Source organism: Haliotis rufescens, unplaced genomic scaffold (genome assembly GCF_023055435.1).
Source record: "Haliotis rufescens isolate VD_foot unplaced genomic scaffold, xgHalRufe1.0.p SCAF_2, whole genome shotgun sequence".
NCBI lineage: Eukaryota > Metazoa > Mollusca > Gastropoda > Lepetellida > Haliotidae > Haliotis > Haliotis rufescens.
In genome coordinates, this window is record NW_025963890.1 from 57,308,974 (window position 1) to 57,334,799 (window position 25,826).

A 25,826-nucleotide genomic window follows, 5' to 3' on the forward strand; every position below is an offset into this window, starting at 1 on the left:
CACCCGTAACAAACACATGCAAATACAAACAGTCTTGACTACGCATGCCAAGTCGTCACATGAACAAACACGGAATCATACCAAGACAAAATTAAATCCTTTCTTTTGTGAAAAAAACAAAACAATTTCATAAACAAATACTAACGTTGGCGCTATGTAGGATAGTTGAGACGAATATATGCACCATTTCTAATGCAACAGTTTACTCACTTAATTGTCTATTTCGACGATAACTTAACAGTGTTGATTCAAGTATTCATAACAAATTACAAGAACTGGCAGCCCGGACGTGGAACGACTTAATGTTACTCCACAGGAAGTTATTATTTAGAACTGCTGTGTAGATTTAGACTGATGCATGCAACATATCATTAGGGTATACGACTGGACATATGTGATACAATGTAGCTATAGACATGGTCACTTTACGGGCATAAAACAAGAATTATGTGATAACCAAGTCATGAAGACATGGTCACTTGACAACTTACAACATGTACATCATGTAGACGGGTAATGTATTGCTGACAGGAAACCACGACCCACTGCAACACCAGCGGATATAAAAGGCCAAGTGCTGGACATTCAGCACATCATCCCTGGCTTGAGTTCTTGTTCAGAAGCAGCACAAGGTAAGGAAACGTCAACTATTTGTATCTTATATAGCTTCAGAATAAAGTAATCCTAACCAAATATAATCTTTAAGTGTTTGAGTTGCTATCGCAATAATAATAGTAACAAATTCATACAGTGAGTTAATTTGTTTTACACCAATGTGAACAGTATTTTAGTTTTCGCGTCCTCTTATTGTAGGAGGAAAGCCCTTCACGTTACCCGTCTTTTGTAACGGTAATGGCAGTGAAGTAACCAAACTATTACTGATCTGGTTACAATTTCCTATTTATATCATTTTTTCTCCCACAGAAAAGACGAATTATGAAAGCAGTAGTTTGTGTCCTTTGTGCCTTCGTGGCAGTCACAATCCATGGTAAGTAATGAATATTTATTAGATTATAATATACTCCTTATATTTATATTTATAAATAGATGACACTTATATCAAATTGTTTGCATGTCTAAAGATATTCCAAGCATATTTCATAGAATTCAATGTTTCCTTTTGAAGAATAACTGGAAATATGTTCTTTTTCAGCTCAGAACAGTGTCGCCCCCGGAATGACGGCATCTGGCGTCCCCCTCGATAACTCGGTCAACGGTGTTCCTTTCGCATCTGCACAGCATCCGAGCCCGATGCCAGGCGCTCTCTTGTCCCATGCCAGTAATGTCTTCAATAACAACCACCCGACGGCTGCCACCAACAATCACCACGCCAACAACGCTGCCCAGTCCCCCATGAACTTTCTCCCGTTCATGATGGGGGGTGACAACGGGCGCAGGATGGCCATGTACAGCATGATGATGAACCCAAGGCAGTCCAACAATATGATGCTCCCTTTCGCCATGATGAACGGCGTCGACAACATGTGGCCCATGATGGCTCTCATGAACAATCGCAACCAGAGAGGTGGACAAGGCTTCGACCCCATGACGATGATGTTTCTTGGAGGCGAGATGATGTAAACACGACCCTACGACTGTAATAATTTATCCATTCATGTGACCTGATGATGTATTTATTGAACTCACAACCCAACAATTACCGACCCCTGATGATATGGATTTTTTATAGATTGATCAATAAAAGTGCATTGATAAAGTAAATAATGTTCTCCTTTTTCAATTGAAACACATTTATTCACAAGAAGTGAACGAGATTTGGGGGGGGGGGGGAGACAAAATGGAGAGAGAGAGAGAGAGTTTGAAGGGGAGAGATGCATTGTTGAATGAACAGTTCTTTTCACTTATCGTTTAGTTGTACATATATAATGTTGTATTGCCTTAAAATATCTATTTGTACCATTTTATTTTATAGAAAGAAGTTGTTATATTTGGAAGCGTGATGATGTAAACACGACCTATGACCGTATCAAAATATCACTTAAACGTCACTTATTACTGATTCTTCAACCGGTTTGCCATAGCTTACCGACAACTGAAAACGTTCTCCTTCGATCAACGAAGTAATAAAATGCCTTGAAATAATAAAAACCTCTTTGTACAACGTGTGTACCTCCATGGCGGATTTATCTGTGTACCTCTATCACGGGTACCCCTGTGTACCTCTATGACGGTTACCTCTGTATACCTCTATGACGGATTTATCTGTGTAACTCTATGACGGGTACCTCTGTGTACCTCTATGGCGGGTACCTCTGTGTACCTCTATGAGAGTTACCTCTGTGTATCTCTATGACGGGTACCTCTGTGTACCTCTATGGCGGGTACCTCCGTGTACCTCTATGACGGGTACCTCTGTGTACCTCTATGACGGGTACCTCTGTGTACCTCTATGGCGGGTACCTCTGTGTACCTCTATGAGGGTTACCTCTGTGTATCTCTATGACGGGTACCTCTGTGTACCTCTATGACGGTTACGTCTGTGTACCTCTATGACGGGTTCCTGTGTGTACCTCTATGACGGGTACCTCTGTGTATCTCTATGACGGTTGACTGTGTATCTCTATGACGGTTGACTCTGTGTACCTCTATGACGGTTACCTCTGTGTATCTCTTTGACAGGTACCTGTGTGTACCTCTATGACGGGTACCTGTGTGTACCTCTAGACGGTTACCTCTGTGTACCTCTATGACGTTTCCACATTAAACGTGTTAACCTAGTAGTGTAAATACATAATAAAACACCATGGCTTATGCCCTTTGCAATGTGACGTCTTAGGAACTCTTGGGTTAGTTCCTTTGTGATAATACTACTCATAAACATGGGTCACTAAAATAATCATACAAAAGAAAGAACAAAAATGACACAATCGAATTTACAATTCCCAAATATAACAAACATGCACAAATGAACCCCATCTCCACACTGAATATGGGTTACGTATTCTTCTTAGTCATTTCTAACGATTGCTTTGATCTAGCCTACATTACTATTTACAAATGCTAGCATATGCTAGCATTAATCCTCCGGCTCTACAGATGTATCGCCTATTCTGAGAGAAGCATACAGTTATACTATCTACATCTTGTGAGAGAAGCTTACATTACTACATTCTATATATGGATAGGTCAGTTTACAATTCTACTTCGTTATATCTTGTTAAGGCAACTTACATTTCTACTTTCCATATCTAGTTTGGTCAGCCTACATTTTAACTTTTTTTAAATATCTCGTTAGGTTAGCTTTATTTCTACCTTCTATACCTAGTTAAGATAGCCTACGTTGCTATATCTCATATCTAGTTAGGACAGCCTATGTTTGTTCCTTCTATATCTAGTATAGACAGCCGACATTGTTACCTTTCATATCACGTTAAGGCAGTCCACAGTGATATCTAATCAGGACAGTCTACATTTCTACCTTGTATATCTAGTTAGAGCAGCCTATGTTTCTACCTTCTAAATCTAGTTAGGACAGCCTACAACTCTAGCATCTGTATCACAGCTCACAGTTCTACCTTCTATATCAGTCTTGGCAGTTTATATTTTTTTGGAATATATTGATTTTGAAAAATACTTTAGTGACAGTAAATCAGGATAAGTTTACGTTAAATAAAATAACAACAAAAGAAATGTTAAATGTACAACAATATTGAAATGTCGGTGACATTTTGACCCTGAAGGGAATTCCTATTTCATATTGAAATTATATATATAAAGTATTTTTCAAAATCAATATATTCCAAACAGTCGACACTGATTACACTAACAAGATATAGGAGGAAGAAGTATAAACTGCCTAGACTGATATAGAAGGTAGAACTGTGAGCTGTGATACATATTGTTTTATATAAAATGGCAAAGCTGTTTTACTAGCTAATATTACAAATTTGTCCTAGCTTGTTATATGTTGAAGAGAAAGAGTTCCGTACCAGCACTGAATGGAAAACGTTAAAAACTTGAAAAAACAACCATAAAGTCAATATACTTTTGATAACATTAAAGGATCTTAATGTAAGCATGACATGTAATCTCTGTTGACATTTCTTAAAGATGTTATCAGTATTGACATATTAATTTAGCGTATTGTTTGCCGATGGCGTATTACTGTGCGGCGTTAGGCAACAAACACTTACCTTTGTTAGGAAATTGTGTGGGGCTACCAGTAGAGAAGGACATGCTTACCCTTTTCGTGAACACCTGGTGTCATCACCGATTTTCAGTAATCCTTTCATATGATTTTTAGCACTACTTTGCCTTTTACGCCAAAAGGAATCAAATTCGGGAGATATTCAAGACGCATTGGTCTCTGGCGTTGACGTTTTAAATTTACAAATGTATCTTTAAGCTTATATTCTGAAACAACATCCACCGGCTTGATATTATGTCCCAATCTATGTCTAAAATCAAGTTTTTGAAGTCACTTATTTCTTCTCTGTGATGAAATCCATTGTCTCGTATGAGACGAATTAATCAATGCTGCGTCGACAGCAAACTTGGCAGTCACGAAATACGACTGATGGCTTACACAGTCATAATGTAGAAATGACGCAACCCTGCCATATTAACTGAATATGATGTCAAAACGCCCTTACTCAACTACGTGGAATGGGTTTCGATCTTCATATGTAACCTTCTTACCTGCTGAAGTGTCCGAAGTACTGTTGATATATACAAGACACATATTTGACTTTTAATGAGTGAGCGTGTTAAATTAATATACATTATCAGTTGTTTTAGTGTTTATTATATTAGATATATACATATGATAAGTAAAAGCGACAAACCACTTTCCATAAACATAAAAAAAATATTTGCTGAAAGCATTGTCCATTGTACCGTTGTGACTATATATGATAAGCATAATATTTATGGATCACTATCAATCAGTGATGATACCAGGTGTTCGCGAAATGGTGTTGCCCCACCAGTAGCACCCGTCACAAACACATGCAAAGGCAACCCAATTATTCACCTGAAAAAAACCCCACGGGAACATATTGTTACGTGTCGATTCCCAAATTGAAACAATATGTTAACCCAGAAATCTGTCCTAAAAGAATGTAGTGTGAAACCAAAAAGCAACTAACATATAGTATACAATCAACACTTGTATTACACAATTAACTAGGTTAACAAATCAATACAAGTTACTGCACAGCAATTACAATGACAATACACAATATATAGGTAGTACACTATTCAATGGCAGTATAAAATGTGAGTGAGTGTGTATGGTTTTATGCCGCTTTTAGCAATATTCCAGCAAAATCACGGCGGGAGACACCAGGAATGGGCTTCACACATTGTACCCATGTGGGGAATCGAGTCCGGGTCTTCGGCGTGACGAGCAAACGCTTTAACAACTAGGCTACCCGACCACCCCCAGTATAAAATGTGAGAGCAGCAGAAATGACAATGACAAGAATAATAATTACCACGCGGCAACAGTGGTCAAGCTTCAAAGATAGGCCTTGGCTGAACACTAGGGTGAAAAGTGATCTTAACACGAAAGCTAGTAATGTCAGATGAAATGTGAGATGAGACAGGCAGGCATCCGCTCCAACTACCTTCCAGCACTTTCCACACAGTGCTAGACCAGTCCAGTGTCCCTAAAAATCACAGATTGTTCCATATCTTTCTATACCGCTTGACATCCATCCACGCCATTCCGGAAGTTTACAGGTAGTTCGAGCATCTATATATGACAACTTCCTCATCACTGTTTACATTAAATGGTACTAAATTCCTGCATCAGACATACGTTTAATCACTGATGCGTCAAATTTGGAAATGTCCTCCACATATCTACCATAAACTTTTTAAAAGCTTTACTGGGGTCTTTAATGTTTTAACCTTGATCAAACTGAGTAAGAGTTGTATAACGCTCTTTGAATCTTGGTATAAAGATCATGCTCGATTGTACCTCAAAAGTTGTGAAATGTAGACACCAAGGACTGGAGCTGCAAGGACTATTGCATGACATGAAGGGAAAATTGAAGTCATCCATCTTGTCAAAGGGAAAAAGGCATGTCAAGTGTTCATCTGAACAAGAGAGGGAACTTATGGTACAAAAAGTCAAACTAGAGAAATTTAAGCACATTAAACCCTTTCGTTTGTGAAAACGACATCAAGTTCAATGAAACCAATGTTATATTTGGGATTACACTTTCCTGCTACAAATTCTAATACTGTGTTGGTTGAGTCCAATCAGGGAATCGAACCCACACTCTCAGAGTAAGGCACCTAATCGCCAACAAAGTTAGCGATCTAACCAACTCAGCCACCGAGGCTGGAAGTCCGACTACTGGAAGTCTAGACCACGTACTCTGTGTACCCCTCTGACAAGGTGTTGGACATCAGGTTCCTAAACCAAATTTTAACGTTGGCGCATCGTAGACAGATTAAGACGAATAAATGTACAACTGATGCAACACAACAATTAACTATTTGTAAGTAGTTGCTCTCGAGTGAACTCTTACGCAAATACAACTTAACATGATTATTAATATTCAATCATTGATAGCGATGTTAAAAGATATGGCAGCCCGGACGTGGAACGATCTAGCGTTATTCCATAGGAAGTTATTATTCAAAACTGCTGTGTAGATTTAAACTGATGCATGCAACATATCATCAGGGTATACGACAAGACATATGTAATAACCACGGACAAGGTCACTTGACGGACATAAAACAAGAATTATGTGATAACCAAGTCATGAAGACATGGTCACTTGACAACTTACATCATGTACATCATGTAGAAGGGTAACGTATTGCTGACGGGATACCACGACCCACTGCCACACCAGGGGATATAAAATGCCCAGTGCTGGATATTCAGCACATCATCCCTGGCTTGAGTTCTGGTTCAGAAGCAGCACAAGGTAAGGAAACGTCAACTATTTGTGTCATATATAGCTTCAGAATAAAGTTATCCTGACCAAATATAATACGTCTTAAAATGTTTGTACTACTATCTCCAGAGGAAGGAAAAGTAAAAATTGTATATATAGTGAGTTAATTTGTTTTACGCCAATGTGAACAGTATTTTAGTTATCGCGTCCTCTTATTGTAGGAGGAAAGCCTTTCACGGTTACCTGCCTTTGTAACGGTAATGGTAGTGAAGTACACATTTCAAGTCATTATTGTTATGTTTATAACTTTCTATTCATATTATTTTTTTATTTTCCAGGAAAGACGAATAATGAAAGCAGTAGTTTGTGTCATTTTCGCCTTTGTGGCAGTCACCATTCATGGTAAGTAGTTTAGTGAGTGAGTGAGTTAATATTTAACGTCACATCGGCAGTACTTTAGTAGAAGTAGAAGTAGTAGTAGTAGTAGTAGTAGTAGTAGTAGTAGTAGCAGCAGTAGTAGTAGTAGCAGCAGTAGTAGTAGTAGCATAATTCTTATTATTGTTGCTATTATGTACAGATTAAAATAATAAAATGCAGCAAAGAGGGTTTGCGTGATTCTGGCACAGTCAGGCTGGTTAGGGTCATTATCAGCTCAGGGTCCTTGCCCCCTCAGCGAATAATAATAAAATAATTATTATTTTTACTCTGTAGATGAAGATTGTATCAATTATATGCATGCCCAAGCATGTCTCAAACTTATTTTTACAGTATTCAATGTTTTCTTTTGAAGTATTCTAAATAAAATATGATCTGAAATATGTTCTTTTTCAGCTCAGAATAGTGTCGCCCCCGGAATGACAGCATCTAGCATTCCACTCGGCAACACTGTCAACGGCATACCCCTCGCACCTGCACAGCATCCGAGCCCGATGCCAGGCGCTTTCTTGTCCCATGCCAGTAATGTCTTCAATAACAACCACCCGACGGCTGCCACCAACAATCACCACGCCAACAACGCTGCCCAGTCCCCCATGAACTATCTCCCTTTCATGATGGGGGGTGACAACGGGCGCAGGATGGCCATGTACAGCATGATGATGAACCCAAGGCAGTCCAACAATATGATGCTCCCTTTCGCCATGATGAACGGCGTCGACAACATGTGGCCCATGATGGCTCTCATGAACAATCGCAACCAGAGAGGTGGACAAGGCTTCGACCCCATGACGATGATGTTTCTTGGAGGCGAGATGATGTAACCACGACCCTACGACTGTAATAATTTATCCATTTCATGTCACCTATTTATTGAAGAATGGACGTCCCAACTATTTCCGACCCCTGATTCATATATTGTATTTCAATTTCAAAAATGTTGCTGTATGAACATTCTCACTAAAATAAAGAGATTGCATCAATATGAAATTAATTGTTTTTCGACCCAATGACGATGGTTTCTTGGAGGCGAGATGATGTAAACACGACTCTCTTATATTGATTTATCCATTTCATTATATTTCACCTATTTATTGATGTATGAACTAACTACCCAACTATGACCGACCGTGAAATTAACGTCACCTTTTTATTGATATATGAACGACAACTGGCAATGTTTTCCTTCTAGAAATGATGTAATAAACATGCTTTGGAATAATGAAAACCTTTTGTACCACTTCATTAATATAATGAAATATAAAATGTCAATGCAATAGAATAACTAGTCTTGATTATTCGTCGAAACAGATTCTATTGGACGTAAAACACAAAATGGTGGTGAAAATTATATGAATGGACCACTGAAATTCACTGATGAGGTTTTGCGAAAAGGGTAAGCATGTCCTGTCCTACCGGTAGCAACCGCCACTCACACAATTTAAATAAATAATTGTTTATTTCCTGACACCGCACAACACCGCACAACAGTTCCCCTGCCATGTGACGGCGGCCTGTAAACAAACCAGACAATCAAGTGATCGATGAACCAGAAAATCTAGTGACACGATAGTGCATTTACCGAACTCCGTTGAAACTAATAAACACGATATTTTAATTTTGCATTACGTCTGTTGCATGTGTACAAGTGCAGAGATTCAGAAAGTCAGCTTTACTTCATCGTCCAGTTGACGATACAACAAAAAGTTCTGTGTCATGCATGATGAAAAATATTATGAGTGAGTGAATGAGTATGGTTTTACGCCGCTCTTAGCAATATTCCAGCAATATCACGGCGGGGGACACCAGAAATGGGCTTCACACATTGTACCCATGTTGGGAATCGAGCCCAGGTCTTCGGCGTGACGAGCGAACGCTTTAACCACTAGGCTACCCGACTGCCCAAGAATACTTTGAGGTATTACATGTGATGTTTAGTTCATGGATCCGCCGACTTTAAAAATCGAAAATTCTGAAACAAATATCCATGTAATCAGTATGATAAAGGTTTCTACCGACTTAGATTCAAATCGCTTTGCCATTAATGACAATTAAATGCCGCTGTCGTATTTTAGATTAACACTGTCTGTAAGGTCCCAAACCAGGCCAAGATTATTATTTTTGTACCTACCGATCAAAATCAAACTTTAACATGAATTTTAAAAGAAAATCCAATACTATGCATTTTATTTGTTTATTATGTGCCGACCTATCGACCAAGTATTTCACAATCAACATCCGTAAAAAAGGAGTCTGACCTACCAATAAAGTAGTGTCGTTCTCGAGGTCAGTGCACCGAACCATGTATTGTACAAAAGTTCAAAGGTGCCTGATATACCATTGATATGGAACTCCCTTCCCTTCAGCCTTAAAAGTGCACCTTGCATCACTGTGTTTAAGTCTGGACTTCAAACATACCTTTTTGAACGCTACAACTGAATGTGTATAATATTACTATCTTACTGTCCCCACTCTGTTGTTTATATGTACATATGCTGACTTTGCACAGTGAGCATGTCCCTCAGTGGTTTGCGTTATACAAATAGCCTTATTATTATTATATGAACCTCGTAATGCCAACGTCCTTAACTGTTCAAATTGTTTACGTTTTTTTTTGTCTTCAAATCAAGATGTTCCCATTATATCTGTTAAACACAGAATAATGTGCCTTCAAAAATGGCCGTCACGTTATAACAATATTCGAAGTTTATGCGGCGGATTCTGAGGTTACACGGTTTCAGCGACTTCATGCAACATCACTACTCCATTGCTGCACGTTGTATTAAATAGTTAGCGAAATAAGCCTAGTGTACATGAGTGAGGACTGACGTAGTGCTGTGGTCGCTTTGGGGAACTTGAACTTGCTTTTATTGTAGAACTAGTCCTGAGATTGTGATAGTGAGTATAACTTTCCAATAGCCAACTTTCCCTTCATGTCGAGCAATATTCCGGCAGCTCCAGCCTTTGGTGTTTACATTTCGCAATTTTTGAGATACAATCGAACATGCTATTTCTACCAACATTTCGAAGAGCGTCCTACAACTCTTGCTCAGAAGTTCTTTGATCAAGGTTACAACATTCAAGGCCTCAGGAAAGCTTTCGTAAAGTTTTATGGTAGACATGTGGAGGACATTTCCAAATTTGACGCATCAGTGACAAAAATGATGCCCGATGCACTTCCCAATTTTGACTTGTACCATGCTTGTTCCCATGCGCATGATATAGTCGGAATTGTACAATCGACTCTGCTTTAAGAAGAGATTTCTATTGGACATGGAAAGGGTTTTGTCGCTTTATTTATATATAATCATGTCATTTCACACCTAAGCCGATCTTGTGTTGAAATACCACCAGTCTCATGCTATCGGAGCAGCATGCAAACTGCTTCTCATTCATGAAGTGACAGCCGCTGACATAACTTTTCTCTGCATATCGAGAGAATAAGATTTCGTGTTTTGCCTACGAAGATTTCTACAGCACATGCAACTCTTGCTTAGAAGTTCTTTGATCAGGGTTACAACCTTCAAGGCCTCAGTAAAGCCTTCAAAGGGTTTTCTGGTAGACATGTGAAGGACATGTACCATATCTTCACGGTTGTTTTTTCAGGTGCACATTTGGCTTGCCTTTGCATGTGTTGTCACCGGTGGGGCAGGACATGAAATGGCGAACACTTTACCACTAGGTTTCCTCAATGCTATATTCGTAATAATAGTTATTTTCCTAAAGATAGGTATGAATAAAAGACTCATGGCCTTGGTGCTATTGATATCCACGTTTCTCTCATAGTAAGGGTACACTGTCCATTGATACAAAATGTAAGGGGCACATTCATGAACCTTAAGTCACGAATCACTGTTAAGTCGCGGTGATGACACAACGTTCTATGGAAACGGGAATGTATTTCCTGACATGAGCAAAATTGTATGTTTATAGAAAAAAGTGATACCAATTAGTGCTAATGATAAATTGTCACAATAATTACAGAGGGTGTGGTACTTAGATATCAGATTATTTTGCAGTGATTTTTTTTTAAATGCCCACTAGTATAATATATTATAAATATTGAAAAAGGGACAGAAACTGTAATCTCAAAATATGTATTTCTGTTGCAACAAATATGCAGAGTAGCGGATACATTGAGAAGAGGTGTCTAGATCAAAACCTTATCTGAAGCTGTAGTACTATGAGTGGTTACGCTGGAACCGTCGAATAGCTATAGCCATCCTTGATTATCAGAGTTTTTTTGTTTTTGTTTTGTTGTTGTTTAACGCTGCACTCAGCAATATTCCAGCCATATGGCGGCGGTCTGTAAATAATCGAGTCTGGACCAGACTATCCAGTGATTGACATCATGAGCATCGATCCACGCAATTCGGACAGATGACATGCATCAACCAAGTCAGCGAGCCTGACCACCCGATCCCGTTAGTCGCTTCTTACGGCAAGCGTGGGTTGCTGAAGACCTATTCAACCCCGGGTCTTCACGGGTCGATTATCAGATTCGTATAGCTCTTCTTGGAGTACAAAGTAAGGATAAGCTATATGGATGAACAACTTCTTTATGACAATTGGGGGCGACGTTAGGGTGTAGTTTCTATCATCGTTATCAAGTAAGTGATGGACTCAAGCAAGTAACATCAGATGCTTGATACCCATTCTATATTGATTAATGCATTGTACCCCTTCACCACCATATCCTCCTTCCAGAAGTGCCGTTAAAATCTTCTCGCCCATTGTTGATCAAGGCAGAAAGAAGACCATGTGTTTAAATCCAAAGTCTACTCAAAGATTAAAGTAGCTGCATACAACTTATTAATAACTGAAAATCAGTAATAATAATAGCGATATGCCCAATATTGTTTATTGATCCAACTTCTAACTTGAACACAACAAACTATTTTTGAGGTCAAACCAGGCAGCTTAAAGCCGTTTAAATGCATAATAGATCAAAGGACATAATTGTGAGTGAGTATGGTTTTACGCCGCTTTTAGCAATATTCCAGGAATACCAGAAATGGGCTTCACACATTGTACCCATGTCGGGAATCGAACCCGGGTTTTCGGCGTGACGATCGAACGCTTTAACCACTAGGCTACCCGACCGCCCCTCAAAGGACATAAACATTTCGCAATAATTTGTTCACACATTGTACCCATGTCGGGAATCGAACCCGGGTCTTCGGCATGACGAGCGAACGCTTTACCCACTAGGCTACCCGACCGCCCCTATTTGTGACTTAGTAACTCACTCCATAAGCGGGTATACAAAGAAACCTGGGATTCGCGGAGCCTGTCCAAGTACAATGGGAATGTGCTCCATGCCTAGGTGTCTACTTTCTGTAAGTGTCCTGCGTTGTGATAAGTATCTCGTTTGAAACGGGGCGGAGGGGAAGCTTTGTGGTTAAAGCGGTTGTTGGTCAAGCCGAAGACACGGGTTCGAATCTCCAAATGGGTAAAATGTCTGAAGCCCATTTCTGGTGTCCCCCGCCGTGATATTGCTGAAATATTGCTAAAAGCAGCGTAAAACCAAACTCATTCACTCATTTTGGTGTATGAAACTGAGAAATTGGTCCAGTTTAATCATTAATTTTTTTGTTGATATATGTAACAAAACTTGTCCAGACAAACAAAATGATATTTGAAAGGCTTGAATCATGCTGGGAATGTCAATTTGCAGGAGCCGAATCCCCATTGAGAGATTCAATTCTGAATCATTATTTAATATAAAAACAATTTTAGAAATATATCATCATATTTATCTAACTTGACAAGAACAATACCAGGCACACACAGAGACTGTCAATGTTATGTACCTTGTCCAGCCCGAGGAGATTTTTGTGTATACAAAATATGTAATGCATATTCATAAATTCGAGGAAACTCAGACAAATAAACATTAGCTCATATTCATATTCAAACATTGGTGTTTAGAAATTAACGATAAAAAATTCGTTGAGATTTTATTTTGTAAGACGCATTTGAGTCATCCTTAAAGAAACTATATGAGATAATATGTCAAATATGATGAGAGTTGGGTATTCTGGACTTATACGAACATGGAGTACATGGCACAATGACACTTCAATTCATTAGCCTGTCCACAATTACAGGAAAACTCTGTTGTCAACTGGCCTAGTTAATCAAGAGAAGACTGTTATTCAATATGAACTTCGTGGAAGTTTAAAATTATCGTTGCGACATGTTTAAACCGACATACAACAAGAATTATGTGATAACCAAGTCATGAAGACATGGTCACTTGACAACTTACATCATGCACATTATGTAGACGGGTAATGTATTGCTGACGGGAGACCACGACCCACTGCCACACCAGGGGATATAAAAGGCCCAGTGATGGACATTCAACACATCATCCCTGGCTTGAGTTCTGGTTCAGAAGCAGCACAAGGTAAGGAAACGTCAACTATTTGTGTCATAGTGAGTGAGTGAGTGAGTGAGTTAGTTTGGTTTTACGCCGCTTTTAGCAATATTCCAGCAATATCACGGCGGGGGACACCAGAAATGGGCTTCACACATTGTACCCATGTCGGGATTCGAACCCGGGTCTTCGGCGTGACGAGCGAACGCTTTAACCAGTAGGCTACCCGACCGCCCCTTGTATCATATAAAGCTTCAGAATAAAGTAATCCTAACCAAATATAATACGTCTTTAAATGTTTGAACTACTATCTCCAGAGGAAATAATAGTAAAAATTGTATATATAGTGAGTTAATTTGTTTTACGCCAATGTGAACAGTATTTTAGTTATCGCGTCCTCTTATTGTAGGAGGCAAGCCCTTTGTAACGGTTACCTGCCTTTGTAACGGTAATGGTAGTGAAGTACACAATTTTAAGTCATTATTGTTATGTTTATTACTTTCTATTCATATTTTTTTTTTCTCCAGGAAAGACGAATTATGAAAGCAGTAGCTTGTGTCATTTTCGCCTTTGTGGCAGTCACCATTCATGGTAAGTAGTTTAGTGAGTGAGTGAGTTAATATTTAACGTCACATCGGCAGTACTTTAGTAGTAGTAGAAGTAATAGAAGTAGAAGTAGTAGTAGTAGTAGTAGCAGCAGCAGCAGCAGTAGTAGTAGTAGTAGTAGTAGTAGTAGTAGTAGTAGTAGTAGTAGTAGTAGAAGTAGTAGTAGTAGCAGTTGTAGTAGTAGCATAATTATTAATATTGTTGTTATTATGTACAGATTAAAATAATAAAATGCAGCAAAGAGGGTTTGGGTGATTCTGACACAGTCAGGCTGGTTAGGGTCATCATCAGCTCGGGGTCCTTGTTATTTATTATTATTATTCTGAAGACGAAAATTTTAACTATTATATGCATGTCCAAGCATGTTTCAAACTATTTCTTACAGTATTCAATGTTTTCTTTTGAAGTATTCTAAATAAAATATGATTGGAAATATGTCCTTTTCAGCTCAGAATAGTGTCGCCCCCGGAATGACGGCATCTAGCATTCCACTCGGCAACACCGTCAACGGCATACCCCTCGCACCTGCACAGCATCCGAGCCCGATGCCAGGCGCTCTCTTGTCCCATGCCAGTAATGTCTTCAATAACAACCACCCGACGGCTGCCACCAACAATCACCACGCCAACAACGCTGCCCAGTCCCCCATGAACTTTCTCCCTTTCATGATGGGGGGTGACAACGGGCGCAGGATGGCCATGTACAGCATGATGATGAACCCAAGGCAGTCCAACAATATGATGCTCCCTTTCGCCATGATGAACGGCGTCGACAACATGTGGCCCATGATGGCTCTCATGAACAATCGCAACCAGAGAGGTGGACGAGGCTTCGACCCTATGACAATGATGTTTCTTGGAGGCGAGATGATGTAAACACGACTCTCTTATATTGATTTATCCATTTCATTTTATTTCACCTATTTATTGATGTATGAACTAACTACCTAACTATGACCGACCGTGGATTAACGTCACCTTTTTATTGATATATGAACGACAACTGGCAATGTTTTCCTTCTAGAAATGATGTAATAAACATGCTTTGGAATAATGAAAACCCTTTGTACCACTTTATAAATATAATGAAATATAAAATGTCAATGCAATAGAATAACTTGTCTTGATTATTCGTCGAAACAGATTCTATTGGACGTAAAACACAAAATGGTGGTGAAAATTATATGAATGGACCACTGAAACTCACTGATGAGGTTTTGCGAAAAGGGTAAGCATGTCCTGTCCTACCGGTAGCAACCGCCACTCACACAATTTAAATAAATAATTGTTTATTTCCTGACACCGCACAACACCGCACAACACCGCACAACAGTTCCCCTGCGATGTGACGGCGACCTGTTAACAAACCAGACAATCAAGTGATCGATGAACCAGAAAATCTAGTGACACGATAGTGCATTTACCGAACTCCGTTGAAACTAATAAACACGATATTTTAATTTTGCATTACGTCTGTTGCATGTGTACAAGTGCAGAGATTAAGAAAGTTAGCTTTACTTCATCGTCCAGTTGACGATACAATAAAAAGTTCTAAGTCATGCCTGATAAAGAATATTATGAGTGAGTGAATGAGTATGGTTTTACGCCGCTCTTAGCAATATTCCAGCAATATTATCACGGCGGGGGACACCAGAAACGGGCTTCACATATTGTAGACATGTTGGGAATCGAACGGGGGTCTTCGGCGTGACGAGCGAACGCTTTAACCACTAGGCTACCCGACTGCCCCGGAATATTATGAGGTATTACATGTTCTGTTTAGTTCATGGATCCGCCGACTTTAAACATCGAAAATTCTGAAACAAATATACATGTAATCAGTATGATTAAGGTTTCTACCGCCGACGGTTAAAATTGCTTTGCCATTAATGACAATTAAATGCGGCTGTCATATTTTAGATTTATAAGTCTGTAAGGTCCCAAACCAGGCCAAGATTTTGTTTTTGTAGCTACCGATCCAAATCAAACTTCAACATGATTTTTTTTTAAAAATCCAATACTATGCATTTTATTTGTTCATTTTTTGCCGACCAAGTATTTCACAATCAACATCCGTAAAAAAGGAGTCTGACCTACCAATAAAGTAGTGTTGTTCTCGAGGTAAGTGCACCGAACCATGTATTGTACCAAAGTTCAAAGATGCCTGATATACCATTGATATGGAACTCCCTTCCCTTCAGCCGTAAAAGTGCACCTGGCATCAGTGTGTTTAAGTCTGGACTTCAAACATACCTTTTTGAACGCTACAACTGAATGTGTATATTTTTACTATCTTACTGTCCCCACTCTGTTGTATATGTGTACAAGGGGCGGTCGGGTAGCCTAGTGGTTAAAGCGTTCGCTCGTCACGCCTAAGACCCGGGTTCGATTCCCGACATGGGTACAATGTATGGAGCCCATTTCTGGTGTCACCCGCCGTGATATTGCTGGAATATTGCTCTAGAGGCGGCGTAAAACCATACTCACTCACTCACTATATATGTATATATGCTGACTTTGCGCAGTGAGCATGTCCCTCAGTGGTTTGCGTTATACAAATAGCCTTATTATTATTATATGAACCTCGTAATGCCAAAGTCCTTAACTGTTCAAATTGTTTACGTTTGTTTTTGTCTTCAAATCAAGATGTATCCATAATATCTGTTAAGCACAGAATAACGTGCCTTCAAAAATGGCCGTCACGTTATAACAATATTCGAAGTTTATGCGGCGGATTCTGGTGTCACACGGTTTCAGCGACTTCATACTCATACGAAATGGGTCGGCCGGGTAGCCTAGTGGTTAAAGACCCGGGTTCGATTTCCGACATGGGTACAATGTGTGAAGCCCATTTCTGGTGCACCCCAGTGATTGACACCATGAGCATCGATCCACGCATTTCGGACAGATGACATGCATCAAACAAGTCAGCGAGCCTGCTCAACCCGATCCCGTTACTCGACTTTTACGACACTCATAGTCGCCTTTTATGACAAGCATGGGTTGCTGAAGACCTATTCTACCCATGAAATCTTCACGGGTTTTCTCATTCATGAAGTGACAGCCGCTGACATAACTTTTCTAAGCATATCGTGAGAATAATTATAAGGTTTCGTGTTTTGCCTACGAAGATTTCATACAGCACATACAACTCTTGCTCAGAAGTTCTTTGATCAGGGTTACAACCTTCAAGGCCTCAGTAAAGCCTTCAAAAGGTTTCATGGTAGACAGGTGAAGGACATTTTCCATATGTTCACGGGTTTTTCTTCAGGTGCACATTTTACTTGCCTTTGCATGTGTTTGTGGCTGTTGTCACCGGTGGGGAAGGACATGAAAGGGCGAACACTTTCCACTAGGTTTCTTCAACGCTATTTTCGTAATAATAGTTATTTTCCTAAAGATAAGAATGAATAAAAGACTCATGAGCTTGGTGCTATTGATATCCCCGTATCTCTCATAGTAAGGGTACACTGTCCAGGATACAAAATGTAAGAGAAACATTCATGAACCTTAAGTCACGAATCACTGTCAGTGAGTGAGTGAGTGAGTGTGGTTTTATCGCCGCTTTTAGCAATATTCCATCAATATGAAGGCCGGGAAACCAGAAATGGGCTTCACGTATTGTACCCATGTCGGGAATCGAACCCGGGTCTTCGGCGTGACGAGCGTGCGCTTTAACCTCTCGGCTACCCGACCGCCCCACGAATCACTGTTAAGTCGCGGTGATGACACAACGTTTTATGGAAACGGGAGTGTATTTCCTGACATGAGCAAATGTTTTAAGAAAAAAGGGATACCAATTACTGCTAATGATAAATTGTCACAAAAATTACAGAGGGTTTGGTACTTAGATATTAGATTATTTTGCACTTATTTATATATATATTTTTTTTAAATGCCAAGTAGTCAAATATATCATAAATATTGAAAAAGGGACAGATACTGTAATCTCAAAATATGTATTTCTGTTGCAACAAATAAGCAGAGCAGCGGATACATTGAGAAGAGGTGTCTAGATGTAAGCTTATCTGAAGCTGTAGTACTATGAGTGGTTACGCTGGAACCGTCGAGTAGCTATAGCCATCCTTGATTATCAAAGTTTTTTATGTTTTTTGTTGTTGTTTAACGCTGCACTCAGCAATATTCCAGCCATATGACGGCGGTCTGTAAATAATCGAGTCTGGACCAGACTATCCAGTGATTGACATCATGAGCATCGATCCACGCAATTCGGACAGATGACATGCATCAACTAAGTTAGCGAGTCTGACCACCCGATCCCGTTAGTCGCCTCTTACGACAAGCATAGTCGCCTTTTACGGCAAGCATGGGTTGCTGAAGACCTATTCTACCCCTGGTCTTCACGGGTCGATTATAAGATTCTCATAGCTCTTCTTGGAGAGGCATTTAGAAGTTTGAGTACAAAGTAAGGATAAGCTATATGGATGAACAACTTCAACAAAGTCTACTCAAAGATGAAAGTAGTTGCATACAACATATTAATAACTGAAAATCAGTAATAATAATAGCGATATGGCAAATATTGTTTCACAGATTGATCCAACTTCTAACTTGAACGGGGGCACGGGTGGCCCAGTCGGCAAAGGCGCTGCGATTCGCTGTGCAGAGTTGCGTCCCTTAGGCACGCCAGAAACGTATGATTGTGGGTTCGAATCCCGGTTCGCCCCTATTATGTTTCTAGGTTTGTCAGCACCATACTCAGGCTCGTGGGTTTCACCGAAGTGGTAAACGTCTGAGACCTGCATCACTTCGGGCTTTCCTCCCACATTAAGCTGACACGCCGTGATATGACTGGAATACTGTTAAAAGCGGCGTTAAACCAGACTCACTCAATCACTTACTCTAACTTGAACACAACAAACCATTTATGAGGTCAAACCAGGTAACTTAAAGCCGTTTTATGCATAATAGATCAAAGGACATAAACATTTCGCAATAATTTGTTTTGATGTATAATGTTTATAATCATTATTTATATGAAGTAGTTTATTTTTAGTTACTTTTTATTACAATTGATATAATAAACAAGAACAGTTACGGCTAATTAATTAATATCCAAGCGACTAGGGTAAATATTGCATTGCCAGTAAAAGTATTTAACAATAGATATTCTGATATTCCTGATCATGACTAGCAATTTAACAGGATCAAAGGACCAATGTGTGTGACTCACATATGTGTGTGACTAAGAGAGTGAGTGAGTATGGTTTTACGCCGCTTTTAACAATATTCCAGCAATATCACGGCGGGGGACACCAGAAATGGGCTTCACACATTGCACCCATGTCGGGAATCGAACCCGGGTCTTCGGCATGACGAGCGAACGTTTTACCCAGTAGGCTATCCGACCGCCCCTATTTGTGACTTAGTAACTTACTCCATAAGCGGGTAAACATAGAAACCTGGGATTCGCGGAGCCTGTCCAAGTACAATGGGAATGTGCTCCACGCCTAGGTGTCTACTTCCTGTAAGTGTCATGCGTTGTAATAAGTATCTCGTTTGAAACGGGGCGGAGGGGAAGCTTTGTGGTTAAAGCGGTTGTTGGTCAAGCCGAAGACACGGGTTCGAATCTCCAAATGGGTAAAATGTCTGAAGCCCATTTCTGGTGTCCCCCGCCGTGATATTGCTGAAATATTGCTAAAAGCAGCGTAAAACCAAACTCATTCACTCGCTTTGGTGTATGAAACTAAGAAATTGGCCAAGTTTAATCATTAAATTTTCTTTTGATTTTCGTAACAAAACTTGTCCAGACAAACAAAATGATATTTGAAAGGCTTGAATTATGCTGGGAATGTCAATTTGCAGGAGCCGAATCCCCATTGAGAGATTCAATTCTGAATCATTATTTAATATAAAAACAATTTTAGACATATGTCATCATATTTATCTAACTTGACAAGAACAATACCAGGCACACACAGATACTGTCAATGTTATGTACCTTGTCCAGTCCGAGGAGGTTTTTGTGTATACAAAATATGTAATGCATATTCATATATTCGAGGAAACTCAGACAAATAAACATTAGCTCATATTCATATTCAAACATTGGTGTTTAGAAATTACCGATAAAAAATTCGTTGAGATTATATTTTGTAAGACGCATTTGAGTCATCCTTAAAGAAATAATAATAAATGAGATAATATGTCAAATATGATTAGAGTTGGGTATTCTGGACTTATACGAACATGGAGTACATGGCACAATGGCACTTCAATTCATTAGCATGTCCACAACTACAGGAATACTTTGATGTCAACTGGCCTCGTGTTAATCAAGAGAAGACTGTTATTCAATATGAACTTCGTGTAAGTTTAAGATGATCGTTGCGACATGTTTATACCGACATACAACAAGAATTATGTGATAACCAAGTCATGCAGACATGGTCACTTGACAACTTACATCATGCACATTATGTAGACGGGTAATGTATTGCTGACGGGAGACCACGACCCACTGCAATACCAGGGGATATAAAATGCCCAGTGATGGACATTCAACACATCATCCCTGGCTTCAGCTCTGGTTCAGAAGCAGCACAAGGTAAGGAAACGTCAACTATTTGTATCATAGTGAGTGAGTGAGTTAGTTTGATTTTACGCCGCTTTTAGCAATATTCCAGCAATATCACGGCGGGGGACACCAGAAATGGGCTTCACACATTGTACCCATGTCGGGATTCGAACCCGGGTTTTCGGCGTGACGAGCGAATGCTTTAACCAGTAGGCTACCCGACCGCCCCTTGTTTCATATAAAGCTTCAGAATAAAGTAATCCTAACCAAATATATACGTCTTTAAATGTTTGAACTACTATCTCCAGAGGAAATAATAGTAAAAATTGTATATATATTGAGTTAATTTGTTTTACGTCCATGTGAACAGTATTTTAGTTATCGCGTCCTCTTATTGTAGGAGGAAAGCCTTTCACGGTTACCTACCTTTGTAACGGTAATGGTAGTAAAGTACACAATTTCAAGTCATTATTGTTATGTTTATAACTTTCTATTCATATTCATTTTTATTCTCCAGGAAAGACGAATTATGAAAGCAGTAGTTTGTGTCATTTTCGCCTTCGTGGCAGTCACCATTCATGGTAAGTAGTTTAGTGAGTGAGTGAGTGAGTAAATATTTAACGTCACATCGGCAGTACTTTAATAGTAGTAGTAGTAGTAGTAGTAGTAGCAGTAGTAGTAGCAGTAGTAGTAGTAGTAGTAGTAGTAGTAGTAGCAGTAGTAGTAGTAGTAGTGGTAGTAGTAGCAGTAGTAGTAGGAGCATAATTCTTCTTATTGTTGTTATTGTGTACAGATTAAAATAATAAATACAGCAAAGAGAGTTTGGGTGATTCTGGTACAGTCAGGCTGGTTAGGGTCATCATCAGCTCAGGGTCCTTGCCCCCTCAGCGAAAAATAATAAAATAATTATTATTATTACTCTGTAGACGAAGATTTTATCAATTATATGCATGTCCAAGCATGTTTCAAACTAATTTTTACAGTATTCAATGTTTTCTTTTGAAGTATTCTAAATAAAATATGATTGGAAATATGTCCTTTTCAGCTCAGAATAGTGTCGCCCCCGGAATGACGGCATCTAGCATTCCACTCGGCAACAACGTCAACGGCATACCCCTCGCACCTGCACAGCATCCGAGCCCGATGCCAGGCGCTCTCTTGTCCCATGCCAGTAATGTCTTCAATAACAACCACCCGACGGCTGCCACCAACAATCAACACGCCAACAACGCTGCCCAGTCCCCCATGAACTATCTCCCTTTCATGATGGGGGGTGACAACGGTCGCAGGATGGCCATGTACAGCATGATGATGAACCCAAGGCAGTCCAACAATATGATGCTCCCTTTCGCCATGATGAACGGCGTCGACAACATGTGGCCCATGATGGCTCTCATGAACAATCGTAACCAGAGAGGTGGAAAAGGGTTCGACCCCATGACGATGATGTTGCTTGGAGGCGAGATGATGTAAACACGACTCTCTTATATTGATTTATCCATTTCATTTCATGTCACCTATTTATTGATGTATGAACTAACTTCCCAACTATGACCGACCGTGAATTTAACGTCACCTTTTTATTGATATATGAACGACAACTGGCAATGTTTTCCTTCTAGAAATGATGTAATAAACATGCTTTGGAATAATGAAAACCTTTTGTACCACTTTATTAAAATAATGAAATATAAAATGTCAATGCAATAGAATAACTAGTCTTGATTATTCGTCGAAACAGATTCTATTGGATATAAAACACAAAATGGTGGTGAAAATTATATGAATGGACCACTGAAACTCACTGATGAGGTTTTGCGAAAAGGGTAAGCATGTCCTGTCCTACCGGTAGCAACCGCCACTCACACAATTTAAATAAATAATTGTTTATTTCCTGACACCGCACAACACCGCACAACAGTTCCCCTGCCATGTGACGGCGACCTGTAAACAAACCAGACAATCAAGTGATCGATGAACCAGAAAATATAGTGACTTGATAGTGCATTTACCGAACTCCGTTGAAACTAATAAACACGATATTTTAATTTTGTATTACGTCTGTTACATGTGTACAAGTGCAGAGATTAAGAAAGTTAGCTATACTTCATCGTCCAGTTGACGATACAACAAAAAGTTCTAAGTCATGCGTGATGAAGAATATTATGAGTGAATGAGTGAATATGGTTTTACGCCGCTCTTAGCAATATTCCAGCAATATCACGGCGGGGGACACCAGAAACGGGCTTCACACATTGTAGACGTGGGGAATCGAGCCCGGGTCTTCGGCGTGACGAGCGAACACTTTAACCCCTAGGCTACCCGACCGCCCCAGAATATTATGAGGTATTACATGTTCTGTTTAGTTTACGGATCCGCCGACTTTAAAAATCGAAAATTCTGAAACAAATATACATGTAATCAGTATGACAAAGGTTTCTACCGCCGACGGTTAAAAATCGCTTTACCATTAATGACAATAACATGCGGCTGTCATATTTTAGATTTACACTGTCTGTAAGGTCCCAATCAAGGCCAAGATTTTGTTTTTGTACCTGCCGATCCAAATCAAACTTTAACATTTTTTTTTGTATAATCCAATACTATGCATTTTATTTTTCGCCGACCTACCGACCGAGTATATCACAATCAACATCCGTAAAAAAGGAGTCTGACCTACCAATAAAGTAGTGTCGTTCTCGAGGTCAGTGCACCGAACCATGTATTGTACAAAAGTTCAAAGATGCCTGGTATACCATTGATATGGAACTCCCTTCCCTTCAGCCTTAAAAGTGCACCTTGCATCACTGTGTTTAAGAATGGACTTAAAACATACCTTTTTGAACGCTACAACTGAATGTGTATATTTTTACTATCTTACTGTCCCACTCTGTTGTTTATATGTACATATGCTGACTTTGCGCAGGGAGCATGTCCCTCAGTGGTTTGCGTTATACAAATAGCCTTGTTATTATTATATGAACCTCGTAATGCCAACGTCCTTAACTGTTCAAATTGTTTACGTTTGTTTTTGTCTTCAAATCAAGATGTACCCATTATATCTGTTAAACACAGAATAATGTGCCTTCAAAAATGGCCGTCACGTTATAACAATATTCGAAGTTTATGCGGCGGATTCTGAGGTTACACGGTTTCAGCGACTTCATGCAACATCACTACTCCATTGCTGCACGTTGTATTAAATAGTTAGCGAAATAAGCCTAGTGTTCATGAGTGAAGACTGACGTAGTGCTGTGGTCGCTTTGGGGAACTTGAACTTGCTTTTATTGAAGAACTAGTCCTGAGATTGTGATAGTGAGTATAACTTTCCAATAGCCAACTTTCCCTTCATGTCGAGCAATATTCCGGCAGCTCCAGCCTTTGGTGTTTACATTTCGCAATTTTTGAGATACAATCGAACATGCTATTTCTACCAACATTTCGAAGAACGTCCTACACCTCTTGCTCAGAAGTTGTTTGATCAAGGTTACAACATTCAAGGCCTCAGGAAAGTTTTCATAAAATTTTATGGTAGACATGTGGAGGACATTTCCAAATTTGACGCATCAGTGACAAAAATGATGCCCGATGCAATTCCAAATTTAGACTTGTACAATATGTTCCCACGTCTTTTGGTGAACAACTTGGTGACTTGCCTTTGCATGTGTTTGTGACAGGTGCCTCGGTGGGGCAGGGTACGCTCACCTTTTCGCGAACACCTGGAATCATCACTATTCACATGCGCATGATATAGTCGGAATTGTACAATCGACTCTGCTTTAAGAAGAGATTTCTATTGGACATGGAAAGGGTTTTGTCGCTTTATTTATTGTCATTTCACAGCTAAGCCGATTTTGTGTTGAAATACCACCAGTCTCATGCTATCGGAGCAGCATGCAAACTGCTTCTCATTCATGAAGTGACAGCCGCTGACATAACTTTTCTCTGCATATCGTGAGAATAAGGTTTCGTGTTTTGCCTACGAAGATTTTATACAGCACATACAACTCTTGCTTAGAAGTTCTTTGATCAGGGTTACAACCTTCAAGGCCTCAGTAAAGCCTTCAAAAGGTTTTATGGTAGACAGGTGAAGGACATGTACCATATCTTCACGTTTGTTTTTTCAGGTGCACATATGACTTGCCTTTGCATGTGTTTGTGGCTGTTGTCACCGGTGGGGCAGGACATGAAATGGCGAACACTTTACAACTAGGTTTCCTCAACGCTTTATTCGTAATAATAGTTATTTTCCTAAAGATAGGAATGGATAAAAGACTCATGGCCTTTGCTTGGTGCCGTTTTTTCATTGTAAGGGTACACTGTCAATGGATACAATATGTAAGGGACACATTCATGAACCTTAAGACACGAATCACTGTTAGTGAGTGAGTGAGTGTGGTTTTATCGCCGCTTTTAGCAATATTCCCCTAATATCAAGGCGGGGGACACAAGAAATGGGCTTCACACATTATACCCATGTCGGGAATCGAACCCGGGTCTTCGGCGTGACGAGCAAATGCTTTAACATCTAGGCTACCCGACCGCCCCACGAATCACTGTTAAGTCGCGGTGATGACATTACGTTTGATGGAAACGGGAGTGTATTTCCTGATATGAGCAAATGTTTATAGATAAAAGGGATACCCATTACAGCTTATGATAAATTACATAATTACAAAGGGTTTGGTACTTAGATATAAGATTATTTTGCAGTTATTTTTATTTATTTTTTAATGCCCAGTAGTCCAATATATTATAAATATTGAAAAGAAAGGGAAAGAAACTGTAATCTCAAAATATGTATTTCTGTTGCAATAAATATGCAGAGCAGCGGATACATTGAGAAGAGGTGTCTAGATCAAAACCTTATCTGAAGCTGTAGTACTATGAGTGGTTACGCTGGAACCGTCGAATAGCTATAGCCATCCTTGATTATCAGAGTTTTTTTGTTTTTGTTTTTTGTTGTTTAACGCTGCACTCAGCAATAT

The 25,826-nt window shown here is 39.6% G+C and overlaps 4 protein-coding genes across 4 annotated transcripts; all 4 read left to right on the plus strand.

The window, feature by feature from the left end:
- The first annotated feature begins 590 nt into the window (after positions 1 to 590).
- On the plus strand, positions 591 to 8,296 carry LOC124143160. The gene is made up of 4 exons (XM_046512011.2): positions 591 to 632; positions 925 to 988; positions 1,154 to 1,582; positions 8,139 to 8,296. The coding sequence occupies exons 2-3, from the start codon at positions 937 to 939 to the stop codon at positions 1,579 to 1,581; spliced, it is 480 nt and encodes a 159-aa protein (XP_046367967.2). The 5' UTR covers positions 591 to 632; positions 925 to 936; the 3' UTR covers position 1,582; positions 8,139 to 8,296.
- LOC125382107 lies at positions 6,886 to 8,296 on the plus strand. The gene is made up of 3 exons (XM_048400223.1): positions 6,886 to 6,908; positions 7,217 to 7,280; positions 7,710 to 8,296. Exons 2-3 carry the CDS (start codon positions 7,229 to 7,231, stop codon positions 8,135 to 8,137), a joined length of 480 nt encoding a protein of 159 aa, XP_048256180.1. The 5' UTR covers positions 6,886 to 6,908; positions 7,217 to 7,228; the 3' UTR covers positions 8,138 to 8,296.
- A 5,932-nt stretch (positions 8,297 to 14,228) lies between these two features.
- Positions 14,229 to 15,351, plus strand: LOC124143165. Its single transcript, XM_046512026.2, has 2 exons — positions 14,229 to 14,286; positions 14,749 to 15,351. Exons 1-2 carry the CDS (start codon positions 14,235 to 14,237, stop codon positions 15,174 to 15,176), a joined length of 480 nt encoding a protein of 159 aa, XP_046367982.2. The 5' UTR covers positions 14,229 to 14,234; the 3' UTR covers positions 15,177 to 15,351.
- A 5,159-nt stretch (positions 15,352 to 20,510) lies between these two features.
- LOC124143656 lies at positions 20,511 to 22,488 on the plus strand. The gene is made up of 3 exons (XM_048399380.1): positions 20,511 to 20,630; positions 21,356 to 21,419; positions 21,884 to 22,488. Exons 1-3 carry the CDS (start codon positions 20,511 to 20,513, stop codon positions 22,309 to 22,311), a joined length of 612 nt encoding a protein of 203 aa, XP_048255337.1. The 3' UTR covers positions 22,312 to 22,488.
- Positions 22,489 to 25,826: the final 3,338 nt, after the last annotated feature.